At 36.2% G+C, this 21,956-nt stretch overlaps 1 protein-coding gene across 5 annotated transcripts in view; it reads left to right on the forward strand.

Moving 5' to 3' along the window:
- Positions 1 to 21,956, forward strand: part of SCAPER (S-phase cyclin A associated protein in the ER) — a 160,228-nt gene that overhangs the window by 109,302 nt on the left and 28,970 nt on the right. For all 5 annotated transcript variants that reach the window (XM_068695860.1, XM_068695862.1, XM_068695863.1 and 2 more), the window contains 3 exons: positions 6,043 to 6,166; positions 11,496 to 11,725; positions 17,345 to 17,500. In XM_068695860.1, coding sequence (XP_068551961.1) covers positions 6,043 to 6,166; positions 11,496 to 11,725; positions 17,345 to 17,500 — 510 coding nt within the window. The remainder of the gene's footprint in view (positions 1 to 6,042; positions 6,167 to 11,495; positions 11,726 to 17,344; positions 17,501 to 21,956) is intronic.

Genomic DNA, 21,956 nt, shown 5'->3' on the forward strand with positions numbered 1-21,956 from the left:
TTCTCTCTTTTCCATCCAGATCCTTTTTGAAAATTTCTAATGCAGTGCACATTTATTTAGCTTTTTCTAAGGAGGAAGTATTTTAGCAAAACCTTTTCTTGGTATTAAAAACTTGGTTGGAAAATACATGTGTAATGCATGCTAGAGGTATCGCAGTGAACTTGGTGTTGCTGCATGCAATGCAGACCCTCTGTGCTTGATTTCCGTGGTTCTCTTTCCCATATAGAAGAGTGTATTTTGTGCAGAATCTGCAACTCAACTGCCAAGAGCAAGCAGTAGTTTCAGAGGCTGTGACTTCTTGGGAACAGTTTGAAACGGGTCCAAATGTGGCTGTTTTGGAGAAAGCGTGTTAATGCTTATTAGTATGGAAAGTAATTTCACTGAGAGTATTTGACAGGTTCTTCAAATGTGTTTCTTTCAATGCCGAATGTTTGAAGGAGTTTCAAAAACAGAGACTGATCAGACTCTGTAGGCTTCTTTAAATGAAGAAAATAATTTGTATTGCCTATTTATTTTTTGATATGAGTTTGATATTTTTCTCTCCTTTGTGTTAAAATGATTTACATCCTGACTCCTTAAACTCTGAATCTAAAGAAGTACCAGTTTTCTCTGCTTAAAGGCAAAACAAGTTAAATTAACACTTTTCATTAATTGCCTTCCTGGCTTCCCTTAGCCAGCTATGCTTTGCTAAAGGACACTGCTGTTCTGAAAACTGTGTGCTCATGCAAAATTTAGCCATGTGTACTCATCTTAAATTGGGAATGCCTGTTGTTTTGTGGTAAGGTTAAGCTATTTACAAGTAGGTGAGGAGATTACGTGGGCTATTATCTGCATCTCTCTTTCTCCAAAATCCTGGCAGTATGGTGCAGCTCAGAACTTTAATCCCATGTCTACAAGATAAAGCTTTATTATCAAAGATTTAACAATATGCCTGCTGTTTTGTACTACTGTCCAGATTGGTGGTTAGGCCAGCGGGACAGCAAATGGTGTGAAAAGATGTGACATTTATAAGACAGATGATACGTGTGGTATTGGGACAGCTTTTCTTCCCTTCAGAGAAAACACTGACAAAAAATAAGAAAAAGCAATGGATTATAGTAGGTTTTATTATTGGTGTTAATATACAAATTAGTGTCCAGCTGCCTTATTTCTTAAACTTGCATTTTGTAATTTTCCTAAATTTCCTCAGTTCTTCACAGAAAAAGAAACAATGTCAACCAAATTTCAAGGAGTTTTGGACTTTTGATATCTTTCTTAAGCATGTACTGAAAAGCAAATGGGAGTTGCATAGCAAAACAATTTCATGATTTAAGATCAAGACCAGAACACGATTCTTGTCCCCCCTGTTGATTGCATATTTGCTGTGGGCAACTCATTTATCTGCTTAGTGCTATTATTGCCCTTAAAAGTTGTAACAAATCTGCAGACAAACTTGGCTTGTAAGATTTGTTTACTTCTCATTTGTAAAAGTACTTTGAGTTCCTTGGGTAACCAGCACCTTTAAATACAAATTAGCAGTAGTTGTACTGAACAAAGGAGGATTTCTATTACAAATTAAGACATAACAGAAACTGTCTTTATTATGATGTTGCATGCAGCTTCTCATATCATTCACTTAAGGCAAAACACTATCAGGGTAACACAGGTAGAACCATAATTAGATGTTTAAAAAGTAGAAAATAGCACCTATATAATATTGTGGATAGGATTGTTATAAACTCTTGTGTTGTTTTTTTCCCCAGTAAAAGTCATAGTGAGCTGAGAACTGTTTCTAGCTCATTCTTTGTAATTTTTACTTTATAAGCATGCATTAAAGGAAGTAACTTGTGCTGTTACTATTCAAGCAGTTCTGTAGGATTGTTCACTTTTTTTTTTTTTTTTAACCTGAAGTGGAAAAGATCTGTTTGCAGGCTGAATTCTTGCTGTCAGTCTCAGAGCTGGATTTCAAGCTCACAGAGCTCAAGAACAAAGCAATATTGCCTTACCATGCAATACAGAAATGAGTTTTATTGTTGAAAGTGACTTTGTGAACTGTTACGAAGCTTTTGGCTCGAGCCAAATCCTACAATGAAATAATTGATAAGCCAGGGACAGGGGAACTTCTGTGGAAGCCTTTCAGATTCTGTCATACTTGCAGACACTCATGGGAATTGATTATTGCTTGTCATGCAATGTTTTTTTTCATAAGTAGAGTAAAATTTCAGGATGAATCTATGATCCGTTTTTGGAAGCATCTTGAAGGAGAATTGGTGCTGAGCTTTGCCTTATCTATTATTTGTGATGAGACTTTGCAGATGGTGCACATTTTTAATCAGGCATCTGTAAATAATGCGAAATATAGGCAAAATACTAATTGATTATGAGCCTCTAATTCTTTTGAGGATTTCTGAATGTATCATAGATCCCAAGAGTGAAGTACAAGACTTCTTACATTCAAACTAATTTTTATTTACTTTTGTTTCAACTCACATTCTTACCTTGGTGATTTTTTAGCTATTCCACTATGCACTCACTGTGCCTGCTGTTTTTCAGTAACAGCTCACCTCTCACTTGGTCTCAATCTGCTTTTAAATACCAACACTGCTCATTTTTTTCCACACCAGAGTACCTAGTAATATTCAAAGTGGTTAAGAATTAGCCATTTACTACAACAGCATTGACACATCCTAAATTTGATACCTTTTAGGTTTGTATTATTTAATTGCAAAATCGAGCTTTTATTTTGAATAAAAGTTAAGATTTGTCAACTTGTTTGTATAAGGTAAATTTGGCAGTGGAGATGTGCTGGCATCAAAGAAAATCGTATATGTACTGCTGAGATCTAGCTTGGAGATGTTGATTAAAATGAAACCTTTTACAATTCCATTGTATTCACGTAATATGAAAATAACACACAGATACGTGTTTTTGTCTAGTTTTAAGACAGATTTCTCTATTGGATCAAAGTTTGTTTACCATCAGGAGTGCTTTTATAATTGGATTTACTCTAGAGGAAAACCTTAAATCGGAGGGTAGACTTCTGTGGTTCAAGTGTGCATGCTGTCTAACATAGCTGTAAAGCTGATTTGCGGGTGTGATACGAAGTTTAGAGCAACATTGGTAATCGATAAACAGCTGTTTTACGTGTGAGGCTCTCCCTTTACTATTTCAAATAATTTTGCATCTCTTGAGATATGGGATTTGTACTTCAGAGCAATTCACTTCAGACAGGAGAGAAAGAAGAAGAAGAAAAAAAAAGACTGCCTGCTTTCAGTTTTCCATCCCAGAGAGTTTAACTGGTATTTAAATAAAGTTCTTGCTTGACATTCACAGCATTCAGCACTTGTCTCAGAGGCCTTGTGCAGAAATGGTGACAGTTGACAGCTGTTGTGTCCTTAATAAGATTAAAGTAAAGAAATTAGTTGTGCTCTCTGTAATCTGCCATTTAACACTGCAAACCACCTGGGGACTGCTTCTGTGCTGACACTTCCAATTTGGAATTTAGAAAAAAGTGTGGAACTGAATCATAGCTCAGAACGTGCTATGATCAGACTGTGTTTAGATGAATTGTAGTTAGCAAGCTTACGTTATCAATTAAAAGAACCCTCTTTATTGTTGTGAAAAATTAATTTGACATCCATTTGCTCACAGCACCTTTTCAAAACCATTACTTGAGTCTCTGAAAATTCAAATACCTTTTCTGACATAAGGTTCATCTGGGAAATAGAAAAGCATGATGCATTATTACAGTTGAATTTGTTCTGTGTGTAAGTGGGAAGTTTCAGTGTTTTCAAATGCAAAATAAATGGCCCTTTTTGCAATTATGAAAATCCCCATGTAGCAAAAAGAAAAAAACATTGCAGGGAGTTAACTAGATCAACTCACAGACTGCAGTGCTGTGAAAATGAGTTAACTTACCAAGTTAATATTTGACTCTTCAATGTTTATATTTAAATAGGATTAATCTTTATTTCAGAATGGCTCATAAAACAAAAGGTGCTGATTTTCTTTTCAGCTGAAAATAGAAATTACTGATGCAGTTCCATCTTTCTCACCAGGCAAACAGCCACCCAACCAGGGGAATCATCTGCTATAAAAAGTTAAAGGAGGTGCCTAATGATTTTTTTTTTTTTTTTAAGTATTACTGAGAAAAGTGAAATAAATATGTAGTTAGGACAGGAAAAGAGACTCTTGTTGCAAGGGAGGTTTAAAAAATTGCCTATGAAGCATACTAATTGAATTTTTATGGGTGTTATCATTGCAGGGTAAAAAATCAGGTGAAATAGGCAAAAATGAACCTGCCTTTTATCAATAAATAATGATTTAATATTGTGCTCAAGTCATGTGAACAGCAGATTGAAACTGATTTAATTAGGCGGAACGGTAAAATTAATTCCCAGTACAGTAAAGTGGATATAACTGGTAATATGGTGATACTCAGAATTATAAGAAAGGAAAAGTATAAACATTCCTTACATTTTTATAGATCAAAGCAAAAGTAGTGCTTCCTTTGTAAATTCAAAATTATTTCTCAAGTTGAAGAAAAGACATTTCAGAAATACACACGAAAAATGTTTACTCTGAATTTTCTGTCCTCTAAGCATTTGCAGCTTTTCTTGGTTTGCAAAATGCAATATATTTTATATGAGTTGCTTCTATTTCAGGTCTGGGGACCCACACTGTGTAATCAGGCGCCACACCAATGAACACCGCAGTCACTAAAGCAGCCATCCTCAGTTATTATGTAAATAACCTCCTGGTTTTAATGAAAGGAAAAGTTTCAGGCAAAAGTAAAGCATCGCGCTCAACTCTGTCTTAAGAAATAAGTTCCAGTAGTCCACAGCTGTAATATTAGATAGCAGCTTTGATCACTCCTGTACAGCCACCTGTCAGTTGTTGTGGTCCCACTTTTGTAGGACCTTTTGGCAGTGCTCACAGTTTTTCTTCTGTGGAGCTTATTTGAACTTTTCCTGACATGTCCAGGAAAAAAAAAAGTTCTTTTCCTTCCAGTTTACTTTAGACAAACGGCTTGATTTGCTAACTCTCTGTATTTATTATTGTCTATATTTATGATGCATTTGTGTAGTGTGTGTGTATTTGTATAATAATAGTGATAGCTTTTGTGGTAAGCAAAGTTCAAGAAATGGATATTGTGTTTATTCTGGAATGGTGTTATGCTTGGTCAGATTTATCTTCTCTAGGAGTACGTTTATAGGACTGGTCCCAGCTTTCCTACCAATTCTGTTCAGAGAGCATTTCAGTTTGAGCAGATGTAAGTAAGTGCAAGTGGTGCAGAGAATAACTGAGCATGGTTTGTACACCTGGAGCTGTCGGTGCCTTGTTGTTTGTGACTTCCAGTTCAGACCATTGCAAACCTGTTACCTCTTCCATCAGCTACAGGTGTAGGTCAAGTGATGCTATCAAAGGTGCACACCAATGCTTCAAGTTTGTGCAGTTCATAGTAAGTCAGTAGAAGCTTTTGGACAGGAACTTCACCTGCTCAGTTTTGCTTATTCAGTACAAGTTACTCAATCGTCCCCATTCCTTGCGTTTATTTATGGGCGCTGCAGAGTAGCTTCTCTCTGAAGCTTGTCCCAGAGTATTGTGAATTCCTTCGTTCAGGTGTTTTTCCAGAAGGTTGTGCTAGGAGAGGGACCTCATACACAGACTACTTGTGTGTGGCACAATCATAAACCACAAAAAAAATAAAATTACATATCCAAATTATGCAGAATATCAACTGATTTCCTATGTTTTGTTATGTCTTTCCAGCATGCCCATTATTTGCTAGGTTTCTACTCTGAATGCCTGCATGCGTTTAATGAGAATGCATATGAATATATATACTTATGAAAATAAATTTAATTAGCACATATCACAAGAGTTCAGGCTTTTCAAATTTATATATTCCAAGGCATGTTATTTAGATATAAACCGTGCATATGGAAGAGTCCATACAAGGACAAAGGAAGTTTTGTGGTGGTCTTCCATTTATTTGCTCTTAATTGACCAAAGAAAAGAGTAACATTAATATTCTTCTTTTCTCTACTCCTGATCTTTTAGGTCACTCTGCAATACGGTAAATGCTTATGGCCTCACCTGTAGTAATTGCACAGAAAACTGCACCTATATTCTTTTCAGTAATAAGATCACTTTTCTAATGGACCTATTGATGCACCAGTTGACGGTATGTAAGCACTTTAATTTAGACTTTTTGTGTGTGTGTTTCACAAACATATTAGAGTACCTGGAGTGTAAGAGCTCCAGGGGATGCATGAGAATAAAACCTGAAATTAAAACAATAAGATTCTTTTGTTGTATGTATTTGGTAAGCTGTATGTGCTATACTTCTATACAAACAGATATATTTGCTTCTCCTAATAAATTCTACAGAAGCATACATACCAGGAACTCCAGTGAGTGGACAGTGTTCTCACTTTAACCCCTTTCAGGGCTTTCTTCTCTGATTCACCCTGTAGCAGTATTTGAAGTACAGAATGTTACGAATTGTCTGTGTGTGTCCAGTTCTGCTGTGTTTCAATACTGAAAAACCTAAGTCAGTTCAATATGTTGCTGAATATGTATTTACTGACATAGTTAAATAGCAGAACTCTTTGACTGTGGAAGTTTTAATTTTCCAGTGTTTCATTTAATTTGAAATGTCATTAAATATTTTATTTGAAAACTCATTTTTAATTCATAGTGACCTGCTCATCATAAGATATTTAGTCTTGGTTTTCTACTTATAAATTGTGTGTATGTATTTTCATGAGCCAAGCAGTTTGTTAATTGAAAAGTTATGTACGTACTTTAAATAATTCAAATGATGCTGTTAGACTCAACAAGCCATAGGACTGTTGATGAACACTTTAAAAAGATAATCCAAAGGTCCTTGGCACAAACAAAGAAAACAGGAATGCAACCTGTGCGTTCTCCCCTAAGTAGCTGCCAGCTCATTGTTCTTCACCAAATCTTTCCAAGAGGATTCCAGGTATTAGATTTCAAATATACTTAGTGAAAGGTGCGTGTATTGTGCTGGGCCAGTCACAACACTGCTCGCTCTCTGCAGAGTGAGCCAGAGCACAGGCTCTGTGCTTAATTACACAAGAGATGAAATCCTTCAGCACTTCACAAGTGACAAGATTCATTCCGATGCCAGACACCTTCCCTTTTCTCGGTGTAGCACTGCACAAATGACCAGTCCTTCTTCTGAAAAAATACAGAGGGTGTTTCTAAGAAAATCTTGGCCACCTGAGAAGCCAGAAATACTGCATAAAAGAAATTTACTATGCTTAAAGCTGTTCTCAGTCTGTTGCCAAACACTACCATTGAATTGCAGCAAAACTGTAATTAAAGCCTTAAGTTTCCCTTGATCCACAGTGGACTTTTCTTTCCTGCACATAAAGTCTCTTATGTTCTCTTCAGGCAATGTTGGCCCTTGAACTGGGATATCTTCATAATTCTATGAAATATGTATTTAAGTCAAAATAAATAAAGTGCTGCGTTTCTAACTCCAATTTCTCTCTAGAAAATGTAAGAAGTCACATCAAGGTTGAGTTTTCCGTTTTTAAGAAAAAGAATAGGACAGATGGAAAGCACTTCTTTTAATTGGATCAAACTCTGAACACCAGAATATTAAAGGACACCCCCCTCCCCAAAGCATTTAACTGCCTGCAGTGTTCAGAGTTTAATGAGCTGTACGGTGCTGCCTCTCTCATGTATCTTCCTACATACAGTGGGAAAATAAACCACAAGCAATACTGGGAGTAAAAAAGAGAACATACACTTGCAAGGTTTTAACAGATTGTGCTAATATTTGCTGAATACAGAAAGATTCAAGTTTTGAAAAAGCTTTAAATATATTCTTAAATGCAGCAAGTATCAACCTTACTTTCAAGTAATATAAGGAGATTATAGTTTTTATTTTATGCCTCCAAATATGATTCAATGTCAGCTTCACTTCCTAAAACTCAGGGCTGTCCATTTTAAAGAATCAGATTTAAAACAATCATTTTTCATTGGTGGCAAAATGTTCATTTGCTTTACACAGGTGTAATATATTTCTCTTCAAATAAAATACTACTTGAAGAACAACAATTTTTGGTTTCCAATGAGAGCATGGCTACCAAAGGATCATTGATAGAAAATCAACTGTATTAAAAAAAAAAAAAAAAAAAAAAAGTGAAAGCTTTATCTGTACCTTCTGAAGCCTGTAGACTTCCCATGCAGTTTCCATTTCTTCTGTTCACTAGCTATTACACTGAAAGTCCAACATCCTGTAAATACTATTTTTAAAGCATACACTTTCCAGAATGTTTTTGAGGCAAGCCCAGTGATGACTAGCAATTGAATGCTTTAAAAAACTTGAACTTTCCATTTAGGTTTAACAGCTCAATATTTGAAAGGATTCATGGCTGTGAAGGATTATACTGTCTACAGGAAAAATAAAAACATAAATGAGTTTTCAGTGATAGCTCTACATTGCTAACTGGAAACTGTATATTTTTGTTAGTTAAAAAAAAAAAAGGCACATCAATATACAGGAGTGCTTGTGGTGACATGAGTCAGAATGGAGTAGCATTTTTAGCTATATTAAATGTGTGCCTAAGTGCTTTACTGGACTGGGGCCATGTTGTTCAGCATCTTGCCGGGTTAAGTCCTAGATGCTGGGCACAGCTGAAGAGCTTACAGCAGCTCTGCACAAACAAGGGATTCCCTGCACAAGGGGAATTCTCTGCTGAATGACTGAACTCTTTTATGGAGACTGTACCAGAACTGAGAATCTGGTCATCAGAGCCTTTTGTGTCAAGAACTGATTTAAAGCAAGTAAGAGTCTTGATGATGTCCAGTCTGGGTGGTCGTCATAAATGGTAAAGTACTGATGAGATGTTGAATGTGTCAGATGACTGAACACTGGTTATGTTTTTCCTGTGTTTCCCTTGTAATTAAAACATGCTTTATACCAATTTACTTGACAGGTCATTTTAGGTATGTAGTTACTTGTAGATTTGTCAGTTAAATTGTTAAACCTCTTAAACCTTCTAAATAGAAGTGGGGAGTGTTTTAGTGTTTACTTATCCAAAACCAAACAATAGTTTCTATGAATATCATTAACTTCTGTCGTAATCAACAAACACAAATCAGAGCTTGAAAGCTTTCACAATTATACTATTACATCTTATGATTTCCTACCCTCTTGCTCAAAACAATAATCAACATGCAGTAATACATCACTTTTTCCAAGCATCCCAGTTAATGTTGAACATAAATCTTGACAGGTTTTCACACTCTTCTATTAATTACTTCTTCAGTAAGAGTTGATCTTTTGTTGCTCATTGAGTTCATATAAAGGGAAAATAAGGTAGGAATGAAGCTCAATTTCTCCTATTCTCTGTAAAACAGTATTTCCTTTTCTCTCCTCTCTGACATAACACCACAGAAAAAAATGCATTTGTTCTCACTTTGCATTAATACACCCACAATATACACATTTTTCCCCAAAAGTCAAATGTGAAAAACAGATCTGTAGTAAGTAATGAATTATACTGTGTCATATCTATTTATTTTCCAAATTAGGAGGAGAAGTTTTATACTGAAGCATGAAGTTATCTAACTACGAATTCTATATTTAGAATATAGAGTTCTCATACATCCAACTAGAAGTGAAAAAACAGACTTTATCTGTTTACAGTATATTCATTACAGCAACCGGAACGGCCTACTGCAAGATATTATTAAATCTTTTAAGCAATGTGTTATAAATACTTTTTTTTTTAGCGTAGGTGAGAAAGCAACGAATAACATTTGTTAGCCTTGTTTTTAAGATCTTGTGTTCCTAGTACAAAGTTGCCACATTTAAATTGATTGATACCTTACAAAGCCTAATCCATCTATTCAGCAGGCAACTGGAATCATTAGGCATGAATGAATTATTTTGCTCAGCAGAAGTTAGTGGAGTGACTTAGTTATTTTTCCTATTGAACTTGAATAAGCAGCTAAAGACTTCTCACTTGCTCACTTGGCTTATCACCAGGAACAGACTACTACAATGAGTTTTAAGTACCAACAGAAGGCTCAGAGCTAATGAATAATAAAGAAATGTGCATGTTGTTCTTTGTCACCAAGTGTTACCAAATCCCTACTGATACCTATACAGGGAGGAACAATTTCCTGTGATCTCACTCGCATATATAGCAGGTATAAATGATTTTAACCTGGAATGAAAATAAAATTTCAGCCGATACTGATTACGGGTTATGGTGTGGAAAGTCTCAGGTTTTCTTATAAAATTGCCTCCGAGGAAGTCTGTTGGTACATGGAGTCCAGCGCTGGTAAGCACAATGAACGTAGCTGGGACCCCTGTGTCTTGATTGATGTAGCTGTGTTGCCAATGCTCTCTCTGTAAAACTGCCCAGTTTCCCCACACACCACGCTTACTGTTTGGAGGCTTCTCCCTGTTCGTCTAACAGGGCAGAGTTTCAGCTGGTCTAAATTATCTTGGGTTGCAGAAATGGGGAAAACAAGCAAAAAACATTCCACAAGGGTTTCTTCACAGGTGTTTGGATCCTGCATATAGATTGGTTTTCAGATTTACATGCTGTACATCTGAACATCTCTGCTGGTTTTAACAGTGGGCTCTAGATAAATACTAGTGATTAGGGAAAAATAAGTTCTGTTCTTCTGAGGTCTCTTCAGTGAGAGCTGCGTGTTGTGCTTCATCTGTGATTATCATCTGTGATTGACAAGTGCCATGGTCATCAGGTGGAAGCTAACTGAATACCACTTCATAGACTGGAAAAAAATTGCATTCTCCAATATGCCTCATCAATGCTACAAGTCCATCAGGGATTACATCTCATTGCAAAGATCATTCCTATTGCCAAAAAGTGTATTGCCTTTTTCTCTGAAGAACTACAGATGTGTTTGGTCTATCACAAGAACGTATGTCTTCCAAAATAGTTATTTTTGCAGGGATGTTGAGTAGCCAGTTAATGGTACATTGTTTTTCCAGAGACAAGCAGGGGATAGCTGTGCAACAGTGAAGGCTGTTCCTTCCACAGAAGAGGAATCTTTTCTCTGTATTACTCAACACTTCTGTATCCTAGACATATGTCTTTGTGACAACACAGTGTAGTACTCAAAATCAACTATTTCATTAGTTCATTTATTCAGTTATTTAAAAAAATATGTTTTGCTAGTGACTTATCAAAAATTCAGTGTATGTATATTGTACAAAAACCATTTTGATGAAATACTCTACCACTGTAAAGCTTCCTTCAGTTCTCATGTACTAAATGCTATTTTGAATTGATTTATTATTTCAAATGATAGTATCTGTTTAGAGGAGTATAGACCCTTTCTTTTACCTGAAATACTTAAACGTCTTTCAGTACTGCTAGAATATGCTACTTAATTTTGCTGTACTCACATGCAACTTTCTTAGTGCTTTTCTATGAACTTTGGTTATTCTTACTGAATTGTAGCTGTCCTTTTTCTTTTTTTTTTTTTTTCCTTAGGTTAATGTTCCAGATGACCATAATGCTACTTCAGGAAGAAGTGCAAATAAGCAGGTGTTTGAAGGTCTAACAACAGGACTTCTGAGGATAACTGCCATGATTTTCAGATGCCTAATCTCCAGCTTCCCAGATGGGAACAACTACTCTACAGCACTGAAGATAATACAGGAAGTGAAGAGCAAATCCTCACAAGTGGAAGCCTTCAACAGCAGAGTCCAAGACCTGATCAGGTTTAAAAAACATTTTGAAATGTTTTTAATCCTACTTTATTACAGAGGATTAAAATTACATTAATTTAAGAAAGGAACAAACTTCTTTAATTCTTAAGTTAGTAAAAGTAGTGTGTGTGTGTAGTGTAGTCAAAAGTCAGTCTAGTGAAGTGCTAAATTCTCAATCAAAAAGTTCTTCAAAAAATTAAGACAAATACTGAAAACCAGAAATCTTTTAGTTCTGAAGTTTTATATTCATGCAGAAAAAGAGATATTTCTATATTTCTGCATAGAGAAATATCAGGATTACTGTATATCTGTGGAAGGTAAAAATGCATTGTTTTTTGAGTGACATTTTATAGATGAATTTATTTACACTGGCTTTCAGAAGTTCTTTGTGCATTAATAGGCTGTTTGGAATTAGTCCTAGTAGCAAATATCACTTCAGTTGTGTTCTTTCATCTAAACCATTAGACAAATAAAATGAGCCCCAGTGTTAATCTCTTCCATACTCTGCACTTTTTCTTGGTTTCCACAGACCTTGTTAATCCTAACATTTTTAGCTGCTGGATGGCTTATATAGCATCCTAACAATTTAGGTTTCTATACCTTTTTTCCTTTTTGTGTCCTTTCTGTAGGTTTCTTCCCCGATTAGCATGGAGTCAGGTTCCTTTTTTCCGTATTTTTTCTGAATTCTCTGTGCCTGACTGTATGCCCTTTCCCCTTGTGATTCTGGATAACATGCATGCCTTCATGTCAGTTTGCCATACAATATGTACTTCCTGCTACAAAGATTACCCAATAATTTCTATAATTTGATTTCAGCTCTTAGACGGATCTATATTTTAATAGCAATTTTCCTTTCTAAGGATATGCCTTAAGTAAAATTTCAATCAAAATAACTCAGTGAATCTAGTAGTAGAGTAAAAGAAAATGCATTGTTTTGCTCATTTTTACTTGAAACGTTCTAGTTCTTTGGTTTAAAAAAAAAAAGACTTGAACCTGGACAAAAAAAAAGTTATTTTGACTTGTGGCTGTCCCCATGATAACTATTTAATTTGGTATACTCAAGTTTGTAATTAAAGCCTTCATGAGCTGCCTGCGTTGAAAAGGAATTTCCCTCAGGCTTTGAAGGTAGAGAGAATATCTTTGTATTAGATCAACAGTACAGCTGGGGCTAGATTTTAGATGCTACTTTTCAGGTAGTTCTCAGAGTACAGCTTTTCATACAGTTTTCACATAAAGTTTTTCATACAGCTCCTGAGGAGGAGAGAGCTCATCCATAATTAGGGAAACTGATTTTAAAACCACTGCATCTTGTATTGCTAAAGTGGGAGAGTACCTAGCAAGACAGATCAGGTTGGTAGAAAGGAAAAATGTAGACTTCTGTTTGATTGTTGAATGTTGAGTTTGAGAACAGGATTGAGTCCTTTGTGTGACATAACATTCCTATGCAGTGCTACACAAAATCTCTTAAACTTTTTATGCATGTTCACTAATTTATGAATCCTAACTTGAAAGCCGGATTTGATTTACAGCAGTGCTGAGCACGTTGAACAGCAAGTCAGTGGGAGCTATACTTCAGAATATATGATGTCCTATGTAATGCCAAATACTGTTAAAACAAGATCATAGGTCTCTCAAATACACAAAATAAGACATACATAGATTTAGTGTGTTTGTGCTTCTGTTTCTTACATGGAAAATGTGGGTAATTCCAGCTCCTCAGCATACAGGGATGCTATAAAAATAAAATACATCATGACTGTAAAGCTTACAGGTGAAGTATTCTTGAAGTACTGCAGAAAAGTGAGTGAGAAAATTACTTTATCTTGAAATCTCTTATTTCTAAAGTATAAATTTGACGATAAGAAATTGTAGCATTCCTTTTTGATACTTACACTTGATGATCTCACACCCATGAATTAGATTGCATGCCTGAAATCTAATGTATTACCTCAAAATTTGGTAAGCATGACTGCAAACACCCTAAAGCTGTATGATTAGCTAGCCCATTTATTTTTGAACCCCACTACAATATTTACCTGAATGACTTCTTGTGGCATCAAATTCTACAAATTAGATACTTTTATATAGATCTTTTTTTAAAAAAGGTACTTTAACCAAGTACTTTTTTTAATAGACTGACTTTTTCGTTGTGGCATTTAATGTATCCTAAATTCCTGCAATTTCTCATTGCTAGTAGTTATTCTGATAACCCTTAAAAAAAAAAAACAAAAAACTGTTCTTGTTAGCAGATGCTCAGAATACATTTCTAAGGCTGCTTATACTCTGTCATGATAATAAATGTATCACGACTTTAAAGTCTTTGAATTATATACAGCCTCATGGCCCACAGCAACTTCACATGGAAAGCTCCTGTTCACTGAATTTCCAGTGTATATGTGTCACGGTTAACCCAAATGATCCATTCTTTTTCTGTTTCAATCAAGTTCGTGGTTGTGAGTGTGCTTTGGGGTTTGTTATGATTTTATTAAGTAGTGTAGGCATTATAAAGCTAAAGACAAATCCCTTTGCTTATCGCTAATGCCTAGTAAGTAAAGTAAGAAATGCATTATTCAACAATATACTGTTTGCTAAACGTGTATCATTTCAGTAGTAAATAATATAAATAGTCATCAGTGCATCTTCAGCCTTCTGAAGTGAAATACTGGTGGCATGCTACTGAAACTGTGGCACAGGAAGAATTTTCAGGCTTTTCAAAGTCTGGTGTGATGCTGATGGATACAAGAAAGGACAGCTGGAGGAGGAAAGCAAAACAAACAGTTGCCATAGATACCAGTGACCTCTAAAACTTAATTGTTCTTATGTAGCCTGCTTTCTCCCCAAACAGGTTTTGAAAGAGTGTGAAATTTCAGGATGTTGTATTCTCCCCATTTAGGAATGGGAGGGTGGGAGGTCTGCTTATTGATATTGCTGCTGAACAGACATCTGACACTGGCTGGGCCAAGCACAGGTATACCCTTAAGCTAGGAAGACATGTGAGAATCCAGCTGGGTCCCTCACCTGAGGCACTTTAAGGGATCTGTTTATAAATGGAGAAAGAAAGGCACGATGACAAGGTAATAGTGCAATTACGAAAAAAAAGAGTAGGCATTTCAAACTAGTCAAAAACAGACAGATTGTATTATTAATGAGAATCTTTCACCTCCAGGTCATTGTATCGTGTATCCTTATGGAATTGATTAAATGAGAGTTTTAGGAAAATTGGGGAAGAAAGAGGAAAGTCAATTTTTTTTCTCCTATATGGGAAAACTAGACCTGATGCATAAACAATTGTTTACATGCTGGGTGTCAAAAGAGTAGCCAAATTACTGAAACTATGCTACTGTGGGTGAAAATACTGAGATGGAGACAATAGGTTAGAGAGCTTTGACATTCCACTCGTCTGTATGTTCAGCTTCAAGGAAGGCAGTGCTTCGTGTGTCTATCATTGACCCAGGTGCCCTTAGAGAGTAGTCCCAATAGACTGAAAGCTGGCAGCTATTCCTTCTCTGCTAAAAGAGTGGCTGCTGACACCACTTGGTATCCAGGTAAGGGTGTAAAGTAAGGTGGACAATGAACACATTTTGTAGAAGTCAGACGTTTTTCCTAGGGAAAAAAGGAAAAGAGCATTGACTAGAATACTTGTGCCTTTTTGTAAGTAATTGTCTATCAGTGTTAGCTGCATTTTATTTTCTCCTTCTTGCTTTCCCCTCCTATATCACGGAGAGATTTCCAGCACTCAGCATTTCTCTGTGACTGTGATGTATCTAACACCCAGCTCTGTTCCTGGAATCACTGTGCTAGTACTGGAGAGCGTGTTTATCACTTGTATGATCAGGTGGATCGCTTAGATCAAAACCTGCAAGAAATCTAATGCTAGTAGCCTTTCATGTTGCTAAACAGAAAAATCAAACTTACCTGAGCTATTTTAACTGCTGTATTTCAGCAGCGGTAAGGATCTTTCGTATTGCAGACTGACTTCTTGCTTTACACACAGTGTATTTTTATTCTAAATTACTTTCATTGCTTCTAAAAGCTTTGTGTCAGCAGGTTAAGCTTTGGCAGAAAGTCTAGCCCTGAAGAGAGGTTAGTCTTTGAGCAAGAAGGATACCTGGAAAGTGGAGAGACTTTCTTCCCTAATCTTAAAAGTCCACGTTTTTTCAAAATCAGACTGTAAGATATGTGGAAGAAATTTTTTTTTAATTAGTATTTGTATAGCCACATGGGACATTCATGATCTAATGAATCTTTATTTAGTAGTATCATTACTTTAATAATATGCCATACTTCAATCGCATCAGGATGCACTTTATGTCGTAGAAACATGCAGACAATGGTGTTTCCATCCCAGGGAATCCCATAGTCTCTAACAAGTGGAGCTGACAAGCAAGTAGGTAGACTAGCTGATAGGATGGAATAATATCAATAATAGGAATGTTTAGAACAGACTGTCAGTGTAAAAACAGCAAATCCGTGTCTGAAAGCAATCCTAGTTCCTCATGTCTATGAAGTCAGATTAAGTCACAGAATATAAAAGCAGTTCTTCAGATTTTGACAAGAGATTTCTCCCAGTTGCTAAAAGTGGAGTGGAGGAAAACAAGGAAAATCAAAGAAACAGGAGAAAGAAGTGATTGAAGCTTGAAATTTGTCTCCACAAAGGAAGTTGATCTCACATAGTCAGCAGAATGAACAGTTGAGATGGGGTAAAGTCTGAGAAGCTGAATGTTTGTGGTAGAAAAAGGTGATATCAGCAAAGTGATGTGGAAAAAAAAAAAGACCCATGTGCACTGTTTAAGTGGTATCAATAATGATCCAATTGTGAGAATAGCTGGTATAGACAGAACTTGGTGTCAGTGTACAGGGACAAACAATTTTTGGCATGGGTTTCCAAGCTCTTAGAAATTCAAAGAATCTTCATCAACAGAGAGGGTGGTGATGTGACCTACTCTGATAATATGAAAGAAAAAGGTAGCTTTTTGTTTTAAAAAAGAAATGAAGTCACTAACATGGTTTTCTCTGTGTTGAGTTTTGGTTGAGCTCCTGAGGAGGCTTTCTGATCCTTCCTGATAGTGGGAGGTTGTTACCTGTGTGTTCTTTTAGTCTGCACTAAAAGACTGTTAGACTGTTGCACATAGTCTAGAAAGAAAAAGAAAAATAAAAAATAATTAAAAAAAAAAAGCTGGGCAGTAGTTGTTATGATATACGTATTGCAATAAAACGTTATCTGTGTAACATCATTGTCGTCTTGAGTTAGTGTGTTCTACCAAGTTCAACTCTTCATGCTAAAAAGAAATTGTGCTGCTGCAGAGCTATCAAGACTATTATAAATCATTTAACTATGGCAAAATTCCATTGTCCTTCTAGGACTATGGTAAAATAAACACTTACATTCATCTTTCTTGTACAGTATAATATAAATTATCGTGCAACAGACAGTTCTCCTAACAAAAACTACTGCTAGCTACAGAGTACCAGATTTTAAGTTACTGTAATTTGAATTGTTTTATTGAACCCTTTAAGAAATCATAACCCACATTTTGTATGATTTGATAGTAGAGGAGCAGAAATTACTTTGTAAAGTCATCAAAACTGTCACAGGACTGTTTTTTAATACAATTTCTCATCTGTTTCTAGTTATGTGGTGAACATAGGATTGATAGACAAGTTGTGTTGCTGTTTCCTCTCCGTTCAAGGCCCCATTGATGAGAATCCAAAAATAGCAACTTTTCTACAAAATGCCACAGCAGTGTTGCATGGAATATGTCAACTGTGTTTTGCTGTCAATGGAAGGTAGGTGCATTTGGTCTCTCATCTCTAATATGTTCATCAGGCAGCAGCTGGTGTAACTCCTTGCCAACACAGCGTTCATGGAAGTGAGCATTCTGGTGAGATTATTAAACAGAACCCGTCTTAGTTGCACAGCAATAACTGGTAGAGAAACAGTACAGGAAATTCACTCTGCTCACCCTTTCACCACTGAATTGTATTCAGTTACCCACACTGTGTCTTGATTCTTGTAAGTCATTTATGAGAATTAAAAACCTTATCTCCTTTACTCATCGTTACAGAGAGGGTTTTGTCATTATTAATTTTCAATGACCAGTCCTAAGGACTTCAAGAGATATTATCAACTAAAACCAAGTCTTAATTGATTTGTTTTTTTGCACAGCCAAATTCAGCTCTTGTTCTTTAAAATACCATTGCAAGTAAGGGAATGATATTTTATGAAAAGAAAAGTATTACTAGATTTGTCAGAATTTTCTAATGCAAAATGCACATTACTGGAACCTAACTGAGGCTGAGGAGAGTGTGCATTTGGTACATTTCTGTCAGCAAATCTGGACTTTTGCAGACTTGGACAGCCTGGCTCTGTCAAAGTCTAAATTTCAGAGCTTCAAGGTCCATGCATTAGAACCTGCCACTATTAGACTGTTACATGTTTCAGGGAAAGATGATGCTGACAGAACTTGACAATGAATGCCCGAAGGGAGAAGTGATGCTAGTGCTGAAGAACAAAAATTAATACAAAATAAATTAAGAAACAAAGCTGCAGGTAAAAGTTGTTGCTGGTAACTCAGGGACACAGGCACATGGAAAAAGAACTACAAGAAATATGAGCCCAAAGAGACCATCCCAACTTATTGAAATTTCCCTTTCTGAAAGCTGCCAACTTGGCATTTTACATTCCAGGACAGCACTGCCAGAAGTCAAATGCATACTAAAAAAATTCATCTTTCTCTTAGAGGAATAATAATTCTAGCTACAAGAGTGAGTAATATTATATTTGCAATTTCTGAAGCAGGCCTATGCTTAACCCAAGATACTAGAGATCTTTGTACCCCAAAATAATACAGCACTGTGCAAGTACTTCTTTCAAGAGCATCTGTACTTTGTAGCAAAATAATTTCTGAGGGTTGAGCATTTTTCTTCACAGTCACATCAAGATGTCTGATCACATAACAGCAACGCTTTTGATTTTATCCAAAGGTGCTGGTGGTTCTCGGTTTCCAGGTTGTTCTTTTGAGCATGGAAAGAAATGAGAGGAATGAACTTGCAGATTTCAAAACTGTTGCCTTTCACTTTTAGATCAAAAGCTATAGTGTAACTGATTTGAAAGGCAGCTTAAATATCTTTAATCACCTGATGCACTCTCATTGAAGAAGTGAATGTGGAGTGTAATTCTGCCATGTTAGTAACTCCATAGTATTCAGGATGATTTAAATGGAGAAAAAAATGGTTGCCAAATACAGGTTGATACGTCAGAAACAGAGTTCAAATTTATTGAATTCTTAAATATGTCAAAACAAAGTAGTGCATTTTGTGTGGTACATGATACGTAGCACAAAAGACGGGCTCTCTATCTGAGAAATCGTTGCCTCTTTCATTTGTGGCAAATAGCGGTAGGAAGCAGTGCAGCCTGTTCAGTCAGAATATGCACTATTTCTGAATCTCTGCTCAGTTGATACATTCCTCAGCACCAAACCAGCATGCCATGTCATACCCCTCTGTATATTGGAGTAATTAACCAATCTGTTCATAATGCCTTTGATATTGTTATCTAGAGGAAGAGAAGTCTAGTCAGTAGTACCAGTTCTCTGACACTGTAGCACAAGAAGTTTTGCCAAAATAGATACCAGTGTATTAGGCTTTCCCCACTGTTGCAAGAGCAATTTTAAATTCATCTTTTGTTGTATCCCCTACAAATACTGTTTCCAGGTTGGGAACTTCTTCGTGCACAATTCATTTGGTTTGTTTTTCTGATAGGACTGCTTTAGGCTGTTATTTCTCACATAAAATATTGTCATCCCATACTAAAGGCATTAGGGTATTTTTGTATGGTGCTCTCTGTACCATGTGTGGATCTTAGCAGTGTGGTGGGACATTGCTAGGATTTTCTCACAAGGAAGTTGTTCACACCTGGACCTCCAGGCTCTCAAACCATCCACAGTGCCTGCACCAATGAAATCCTTTACAAGCTGGAAATGGCCAAATGCTGGGTGATCCTCTTCACTTGCTTTCAGACAGCACCAGGCTGTTGTGACCTTTATTGCATCTCTAATCTAGGCTATCCATAGAGGGACAGAAGTTAAATACTGTAACTCAGGTTTTAAACGATTAAGAGATCCTGCCCTGTGGGTGCAAATTGTGTATTTCCAGAGCTCAGGTGTAGGAAAAGCTGCCAATCCAGACTTTCCTGTCTTCTCCACAACACTATTTCATGAAACACCAAAATTTAGCAAAATTGTTCTTACTCAAGCTCTAAAATGATATCCAATGTTTGCTTGGCACTTACTTCATGGAAAACTATTTTACAGCCTGGAAAGAGTTCTCAGCCAAGTCCCTACCTGCAGGTCTGTATCAGCAACTTCATGCCAGACAGTCCACCTCCTTGTTTTAAAAGAATGATGACCTTCACTGTTCTGATTCTGTTTCCATTAATTGATGAAGATCTACAGGTTGGACTGGTTGCAGGCAACATGTCATAACAATTGTGATTAACAGAGAATTTTGTCACGTTTTATCATATATGTATGTCAGCATGAAATGTTAAATGAGGTGTATGATTGATATAAAGTAGAAGATAAAATTTTGAGACATAAACTAAGATACATTTTTTATTCCCATGGTGGACTTGGGGGAAAAAAGTCCAAAATCATGGAGTAAGATACAGTAAAGGAAAGTCTTGCTAATATAGAAGCATAAATTGGAGGATTCTCAATTTTAACATCATAAAAAGTTATTGAAATGAGGGAATCCATTCTGAATATATGTTATTACTTATTGTAGGAGAATAATTTTCTTTTCATTTGTGGTCAAGGTCTTTAAAAAGATTTAACTGATATTGATCTTCACAAATACTCATTTTTGGTACTGGCTAATAAATGCTAGATGGATTATTTTAATTGAAGCTTTGCAGTGGATGTGATAGCACATTTTCTAAACACTCTGTAATATCTATAAAAGATCATTTGTTGAAAACCTTAGTAACTTGTAACCCCACATGAACCTTGTTTTGATAACTTTTACGCCCTCATCAGTTATGCAATGAGAATCATTAGGGGCTGCTTCAGACTGGATGTCTCATTTTTTCTTAAGCTGTGTTACTTCCATTACTAGCAACAGAGGTGAGAGCTCTTTTCCCCCAAAGAGTTGAAAGAAAAAAAAAAGTGTATGAGAGCTGAAAATAGGGCATTGTCTCTTACTCTGTGTAGTGAGATTTCATAAAGTGCAGCACGTCTGATTATCAGTATCTCTGTTTGCTGAGCTAAAGATGAACCTGACATTTGCTACGATTTAAAAATTGCAGCCATGATAACGTTTAACTGATTCGCTTGCCATTATGAGTAGAAAAAGCAGAGAGCTGTTTATTACCTGAAAGAAAGCAAAACATTTGGTAGACTTTACACAGAATAACTGTGGCTGCATCTTGCAAGTAATAGGCCTTCAAATCATGAAGCTTCTTGGGGCATCAACTTAAACAAAAATTTGCTATTGCGTTGATGCAAGCGACATCTGCAAGCTCCCGTACTAATCTGGGAGAGTAGGATGTCATAGCAGAACAGTAGCTAAGTTGTTACTGTTGTGTGTTATCTCAACACAGTGCTGGGATGCATATAAATCTGTGTCAACAGCTAGCAAAGTTGTGGATTACAAGCTGCAGTAACAGAAAGCTGTAGATGTTTTATCCTGGAAAATAGCGACTGTCACATCACAGATATGCAAGGAAGTAGTCCGGTCTGTTTTCAGTTTTATTACAGTAATTCAGATAACGTATGTTTTGGCTGCTGAATGGCGAATCAGATGCAAGCCCCCTTGAATGTGGCGTGTGCTTCTCACTGCTTCCAACAGGCAGCAGATCCAGCAAGCACTGTAAACTGACTAAAACTTGTTCCTGAAATTACTGAAGGCTTTCAAATCATCTATTTTACACAGTAATGTGATTCCTAGCTTAATAATGGGATTTATAACAGTCTGACAGGTGCTAAATACTTCTTTCTACTTCTTTTATTATTTTTTCCTCTTTTTCAGCATCTCTTTCTCAATGAAAGAATGTAGAAGTAAAAGATACAGATGATAGGTTTTAAATTCTAATAATACAGAAAAATAGATATATGTATTCTAAGCCTTTTGAAAACCCATGTTCCCATTTGGCTCCCTGTATTTAATCAGGAGCATATATTTCAAATGTACAAACAATATAATGTATACCCTAAGAGAGGTTTGCTTGTTAGCTCAGTCAGTTTTT

Source organism: Anas acuta, chromosome 12 (assembly GCF_963932015.1).
Source record: "Anas acuta chromosome 12, bAnaAcu1.1, whole genome shotgun sequence".
Taxonomy (NCBI): Eukaryota; Metazoa; Chordata; class Aves; order Anseriformes; family Anatidae; genus Anas; species Anas acuta.